This window comes from Pinus tabuliformis, chromosome 4_1 (genome assembly GCF_031772625.1).
Source record: "Pinus tabuliformis cultivar Carrire ecotype Pingquan chromosome 4_1, CPIR1, whole genome shotgun sequence".
NCBI lineage: Eukaryota > Viridiplantae > Streptophyta > Pinopsida > Pinales > Pinaceae > Pinus > Pinus tabuliformis.
Genome location: NC_142303.1, coordinates 504358977 through 504366561, shown reverse-complemented (window position 1 = coordinate 504366561; position 7585 = coordinate 504358977). Strand labels below are relative to the sequence as shown.

The following is a 7585-nucleotide window of genomic DNA, read 5'->3' as shown; positions in this document are numbered from 1 at the left end:
TGACTAAGAAATATATGACATGGTAAAATAATTGACAACATGTTAACGAATGAGTTTTGTGTGCATATGGAGAGTAAGAGATTTTTTTTTTCAATTGTGGTTCACGGTTACTGAGTGGCCACTACATCCATGGGTAATAATACGAGAAGATCCACCCGAAGGGATCTAACCGCTAGCTTATGTAGTCGGGCCTAACCCCAAGGGTGTCGAGGAGATTTGAGCCCGTGACTTCCCAATTGGAAATATACTTAGCAATGACAACTCAACCAATTGAGCTATCCCTTGGGGCTGGAGAGTAAGAGAATTGTTTAAGTGTTATTATTTATTCTTTTATACTTACATAACCTTTTTTTATTTGTTTAATATAACTTTTATTACTTCCAATATGCACTAGGGTTACAACAGATATAGATAAGAATCACATGGATACCCTTTGACCATGAAAGTGGTGAACAACATATGAAACATACCCCTTTGGGATCTACATGCTTTCAAAAACACATCAACCATAGTTTTTACAAGAATCCATTCTTATTTTTTAACGCACTTAATTCTCCCACTTGTAGGGTGATTTATCTCCTTGAAAAGTTGTTGTGCATAATATTTTGCAAAAGAAAAGAAATAACAACAATTGTATCATATGCCATGATCTATAACCCTCTACAAAAATGCTTGGTCATGCAAGATGTCATGTCCCCAATTAAAAATTTTGACAAGGAAATTCCCAATTTTGCAATTTTGGAGGAAAGACAATGGTTGGGACTTAGGAAAAGAAGAAAAATTAAAGTAAAGATAAGTTGTGGAGATTACAAAAATGGAAATCGAACCATGGGAAGAATCAAACCATGGTATCAAAGCATAGTCTGAGAGAAATCAAGCCATGGTATGAGGAATGGAAAACACCATAAAATGAAGACTAGAGCCTCATTTTGATGATTTTATTTTTTCAATTCATTTCTAAATTAGAGAGCTTGCTTGAGATGCTTAGCCAAGTCAACCAGTGTTGTTTAGCACAAGGAATTTCCAAGTGAAATTCCACCCTCATTTTGGAGAACTTTGTGTGTCTCTTTAGTGAGGTAATTTTGGGAGTGCAATTCAGGATTTCCAAAGAGATTTATTGTAGATATTCACTCAGTTTTCCACTCATTGGGCGCTGAGGTAGTTAGAGTTGCTCATTGGAGGGTCAACTATTGTGGGGTTAGATTTCGAGCTATTTTGCAGGGGTTGAGCAATAGTGTTTTATCGGGCATTGGAGTTGATTTTGGCCGGAAGTTTGAGGAAGAAATTTTGGAGGAATTTGGATGAGTTTCCCTTCATGTAAAGTGTACATTATTAAAGAAGTTTGATTTATGTAGCTCATTCACAGATTGTGAAGGGCTACATGCGGATTTTGGGGTTTCAGTGAATGGTGGATTCAACCCAATAATTTTTTGGGTTTTTATGGGTTTTGTGAGAGGAGTTTGTGGTTAAAATTTTATAATTTTCCTAGTAGTATTTGGGTATGAAATCCTCATTCTTATAGCAGGGTGAATTGCTTGTTTAATTGAGATTGTCACACTATTTGAGCATTTCAGGAGCTCAAAATATTTTCGGGGCTTCTTTTTTTTTGATGGGTCATTATGCAATTTTCCTCTAGCAACAACAGTAGCAACAACACCATTATTTTCTGGGTAATTTTCACATTTTGGGGCTTTCCGAGTCAACTGGAATTAGCCCAAGATTTTTGTGGGTTTGATAGATTTGGGTGAGAGAAGCCTCCAGTTAATTTTGTGGATTTTTTGGCGCAAATTAGATGGCATAAATCATAGTTCACCGCTAGCAGCAACAACACAATTTTATGGGTAGTGTATTGGGACTGATTGAGCCATTTCAATTGGAGTTTTGCTTAGATATTCACCTAGGTATTGCATGCTTGCATTAGCAAGCCTAGGTTCTATCATTCTACTCTATTGTACTTAGCTCCAGAGAAATTTTAATAAAATGGCTCAAATTTGTTGCTACTATTCTATGGTTTATTGATCTATTTTTGCTTGTGTAAAAATTGTGCTTGCATGATTGTATTTTCTTGTTGTAGCTTAGTGCATGTTTTTGGTATTCATTGTATTTCCTAGTTTGGGATATTACAATGGTGCCAGAGCATGATCTTGGACAACTGTGGGAAAGATAGCAAGACCATGGAGGTGTTAGACATGCATGCACAATGATTGGCATAATAAATATTGATTTAGACTCGAAGTCCTCCTTAGCTGATAGTCCCCGTTCTCAATGCTTTTCTACACATGAACCTCTTCACAAGGCAGATTACGATCTCCAAGTCAAATTCTTCCAAATGTGCCATGCCTAGGTGGATCTCATGGACAAGTTATTGACTCTTCAAATTTAGTTATCTCGTTTGACAGATGATGTGGACGTGCTGAGGAACATTATCATGGACTTCAAGCTAAGCAAAGATGCTCCCACGGGTCCCAACTAGCACGAGGAAGATTCAGGCAAGCAAGACATAGATATCAACAAGTTAGCAACAGTTAGTAATTAAATCTAGCTAATATCACTACATGTGGATTTTTTTCCTTTTTGTAATCTTGCATAGTTGATGTAATTAGGTCTATTGTTAGATTTTTGGGTCTTTTTATGTAATGGGTCAGTGTTCTCTCTGAATTTCAGCCAAGTTTAAATATTGAAAATATAATTCCGTGTATTTTACTACAACTAGGCACAAATTTAATACTAAATTACTCATATATATATATATATATAATTAATATTATTTTCCAAAATATAATGAAAAAATATATATTAAATTTTAAAATAAGTAAAAATGTTTTGAAAACTATTATTAAAAAAAATAATTTTACAAATTATTATATAAAAAGTAAATAATAATTTTAATGGAAAAAATTCATGATAATTTTAATTGAAAAAATCCAAATTTTAAATTTGGAAACTTTGAATTTTGAACGGTATTATATATATATATATATATATATATATATATATATATAGATTTAATGGTGATGGAATACTTTCTAAAAGACTATAAAAGATAACAATAGTTAAAAAAAATAAAAAATCATCAAAGTGGTTTGATAAGGTGTTAGTTATTTATATTCCTAGGTCCTTGAGAGGAAAAGTGGTATCCTCTCTTATTAGTCCCTGCCCGGACTATAGCGTTCGATCGAACGTTTGACCGCCTATTAATCCATCTGTTGACCGTTTTTTTTTATGTTTTCTTGTGTTTTAACCAAAGTTTAATCGTAGCAATTTTGTTCACTTAAATTTTATCCAAAGTTTTAACTCTGAAAGCGCATTGTACCTCTTATTGCAGGCTTCACGTGGCCCGATGCAAGAAAATTGTGGCAATACTATTTTAACCAAAGTTCTGTCATTTTATATACCATTTCCAATTTGTATTTTATCCAAAGTCTGGAAAATTATGGTGACAAACATGAAACTTAGGTGCATGCAAAGTTTATTATATAGCTGCCACCTCTCACGCAGCTGGCTACCACTGTCTGCCACCGTCTGCCACCTCTCAAGTAGCTCGCTACCACATTAAGGTACCTTCCTAATTTCTGAAGGAAAGGTGATATTGTAAGCCAAATTGATCGACACAATTTCCATTGCTTATCTCTAGTTTCCACCGTCTTCAATCAAAACTTCATGCTCGAAATGAGTTTCCTTCCTTCCCACTTTCCCTCATCTCCATTTCCAGGATCTGCCCGAGAAATTAAGTAAACGACCGCAATATTTAACTGTAACTTGGAAGAATTCCCGCTTCTGCGACTATCTTGGTCCCAGCCACTTTCCAGGTTGTTTCGATCTGTTCCGTGAGCGCACTTGGCTTTAGGAAGCTTCATATGTGCCGGCTTTAGGTAAATTTGGTTGAATAAATCAACTCTTCGGCTTCAGATTGAGGAAACTTAGTTTTACACGCAAAAAACTCGCTATATTATCTTGTTATTTTAGTTGTAGAGGAAAGTTCCAGTTTACATCGCAAGGAAAGGAACCGTTGATATTTAAAGGAATTGCGAAAAATTTACTGTGTTAGAGCGAGGAGTCATTCTTTTGTGAGCTTTTAAACTTTTCCGAACTGGTCTTATTCAAAATAGTGCTGATCGGACTTTCTTGTTTTCTGTTTTTAAAGTCTGAATGAAATTATATACATATGATAAAATTGTAAAGTTTGCGAAAAAAAATGTTGTTTGTGGGTCTTCCATGCCCTCCATGCCATCAAATTTGAAGTTCATTGTAAGTTTCCTGAATTTTTCAAGATGGTAAACGTTTTCGGCGAGGGATTATTTTATGTTGTTTCCGAGCTCCTGCTGTCTTAGCCCTTTGTGAAGTGTATATCTGATGTAAATTGCATTATAGCGTGGATTCTCGATTTTGAAAGAGACTTTCTAAGGCATTGAACCGGGAATCATAACAGGAGCTTCACTGCAACTCCGCTTACTTTGTATATCAGTGGAAGGGTTTGGACGGAGAAAGTTCTCTTCCGCTGCCTTCAGAGCATAATATTCTAGAAGGTAGGCTCTCAGAAGTTGCCTCGGTGGAATTTTCAATCTTGAGCAGGGTTCTGTGCTTCTGCTTTGAGCGGATTTGCCTTCTGTGTATTTTTAAATATCGGAAATCCGAGGATTTGTTACAGAACATCATCCTGAACGCACGAGGCCTCTTGCATCGAGTGTTAATGGGATTTGCATGTTATCTGTAAATGTGCTAAGTTGTACTTACAACCTGGTATATATCACCGCATTTTGTTTTCCTAATTTTGTTTCTTTTTCATTGGTATGAGATCGGCGAGAAATGGTGGGATTTTCTGTTATCAATTTGTTTTTAGTAGCAAGGCCGGGTTTTGCAACAAACTTTTGTCCTTTACTTCCGAAGCTTGATCCACTTCTTATTATATATATATATGTTTAAAAGCTACAATGTTTAGCTTGGCAAGTCTTAAAGATATTTTTTCTTCACAAGATCAAAAAGTTTCAAATAAGTTGTATTTAATTTGGTTAATGAACATGTCTAAAAACTGTTTCTCCAGGAACCGTTTTCTTTATGTTGCAATTTTAATGTCAATATTCTAATTTATTATGTTGGTAATCCTTTTATAATGTTGCCATTTTTCAGATCCAATTTCTTGGGATTCTGTTTATGTTTTCTGAGGCAAGTTTATCTTCAATTCATTAGAGTTTGTGGAGAATATTATGTGCCATACCTGCGAAACCTTGCAAAAACTCAAAATCTAGGCAATGGGAGGCAGACATTCAAAAAGTATTCGCCCGAGGCGTTACAGTTCTTCTTCGTATGGCCCTTCACCAGCATGGGATTCTTCATCCTATGGTCCTTCACCAGCAGTTCCATCGGAAACTTATGCACAACCAGCACAACCAGCGACTAAACAGAAGTTGCAAAGGAGATACTCCCGAATCGCTGACAATTACAATTCACTTGATGAGGTATTCTTACTCTCCTCGGTTTTTGCATACCATATATGTTGTTAAAAATTAAGTGTTTACTACTTTGCACTTTGGTTTTTGGATGCCATACATGTTAAAAATTAAGGGTTTACTATGCATTTTCAGGATGGGTTGTTGTCATTTCTTTGTGATGGATTTGAAGTCATATGGTTTTTTCTTATTATTAATCAAATATGTGCCTTAGATTATATAACTTATTCGTTTCACTGGTTTTCATATTTCTTAAAGCTTAGTAAACATTTAAATCCAGTGGAATACTTAATTTGAATTGAAAAATAATGCTCATTGTTGAGATCATATTCAGTAGTATTAATTCAAGACAATTAAGTAATTTATTTAGGTCAACAAACAACGCAACAATTTTGGTCAAAGGTTTAGTCAGATTGTAATGCTCTAAAGAACTGGCTTTGCATGGGTTTCGATGTACCTGATTATGATATTTGAGTAATTAGCTTGTATTATCGCATGTATTTCAGTGTGAATTGGCTTGATAAGTTATGGTTATAAGGGCTATGGGGAGAATTCTCTGATTTGTTTCTATTTTTATCTTTTTTGTAGGTGACTGCAGCTCTTGCACAAGCTGGCCTCGAATCTTCCAATTTGATTGTAGGGATTGACTTCACTAAGAGCAATGAGTGGACAGGTAAGTTCTATTATCCATGATCCTGAAGTTTTTAATGTCATAATTTTCATGCAAGTTAAAATTTTAAAATAGCCAATCTGCCTCTATCTAAATGTGGCCCGCTATGTTTATTTGCTCAAGAACTGTTAGTGTGTTTCTGTAGGCAGCTCATATATATTGAATACAACTTCAATCAGTTTTTTAGTTTAAGTTGATAATTCTGCAGGCTTTTTACTTTTCAACCCAAATCAAATTAAAGTCACCACTTCAACATTTTGTTATGGATTTTAGGTGCAAGGTCTTTTAATCTCCGAAGCTTGCACCACATTGGAGACACTCCAAACCCTTATGAACAAGCGATTTCAATAATTGGGAGGACCTTATCTGTATTTGACGAAGACAACTTGATCCCTTGTTTTGGTTTTGGGGATGGCAAGTTTTGATCTCTATTTCGATTGAAAATCTTGTTTGAATTTGGCTCAATTTATTTTTCTTATGTTGGTTAACATGAATTCATAACATATGCAGCAATATGGTTATTGCTAATAACGTGTTGTTTCTTTCACAGCTTTGACACATGATCAAAGTGTGTTTAGTTTCTATCCAGATGATAGGTTATGCAATGGATTTGAAGAAGCGTTGAGACGCTACAGGGAGATAGTCCCACATCTTCGACTGGCTGGTTGGTTAATGAAACTTTGACATTCCACCTGAAGATATGAAGATTAATTACCTTTAGCATTATAAGCCTTAAGCTAGGAAAGAGTGTCTGACTGGTTTACTTGATATGTGTATATGTTGCGTATGTCCCGTGTTTTCTTATACATTTCTTGTATGTTCTTTTCTTATTTAGGGCCAACATCTTTTGCCCCAATTATTGAAGCAGCAATCCGTATTGTGGAACAGAGTGGTGGGCAGTACCATGTTCTCTTGATAATTGCAGATGGACAGGTTGCAAATCTTCTCTATATGGATTGGTTATTAAAATGAATTGTTAGTTTTGATGAAGGGACTGCCTTGTCTGTTGTCTGTTTAGTCAAAAAATTTAGCATTTCTTGATTTATTTATACCACATACCTTGAGAGCAATGGGTGTTATTATTGTTTTACAGGCATTGTTGTTGCATCTGTACAGTGAGCAAAGTTTTGATCCTTATTTTGAATCTTAATGAGAGTCTTCAAGTCCTCTTAGGCACAATTTTTTTTTATGGTCATTAGTATTTTTTTGGTTCTAAACATAAACTTTTGTGAATTGTCATTATGGCCTTTGTTGTTGTGTAAAGTTTTACATTTTCATCGTTGGTTGGATCTATACAAACTAGCAATCTTCAATTCCTCTTCGGTACAAGATTTCTGCACTATTTATAATATATATATTGAGCATGGTTGTTCATGTTGTTTGTGCATTAAGTGTGGTTTTCCTTAATCATGAATCATGATCATAACCTTCCTTGATGCTGCACAGTTTGTTGTTTTTTTTATCATGA

At 35.0% G+C, this 7585-nt stretch overlaps 1 protein-coding gene across 1 annotated transcript; it reads left to right on the top strand.

Annotated features, from left to right (window-relative positions):
• Positions 1-3628: 3628 nt before the first annotated feature.
• Positions 3629-7267, top strand: LOC149176755 (E3 ubiquitin-protein ligase RGLG5-like). The gene is made up of 7 exons (XM_089421561.1): positions 3629-3872; positions 5128-5456; positions 6036-6120; positions 6391-6531; positions 6668-6781; positions 6953-7050; positions 7211-7267. Exons 2-7 carry the CDS (start codon positions 5250-5252, stop codon positions 7265-7267), a joined length of 702 nt encoding a protein of 233 aa, XP_089277687.1. The 5' UTR covers positions 3629-3872; positions 5128-5249.
• The last annotated feature ends 318 nt before the right edge of the window (positions 7268-7585 follow it).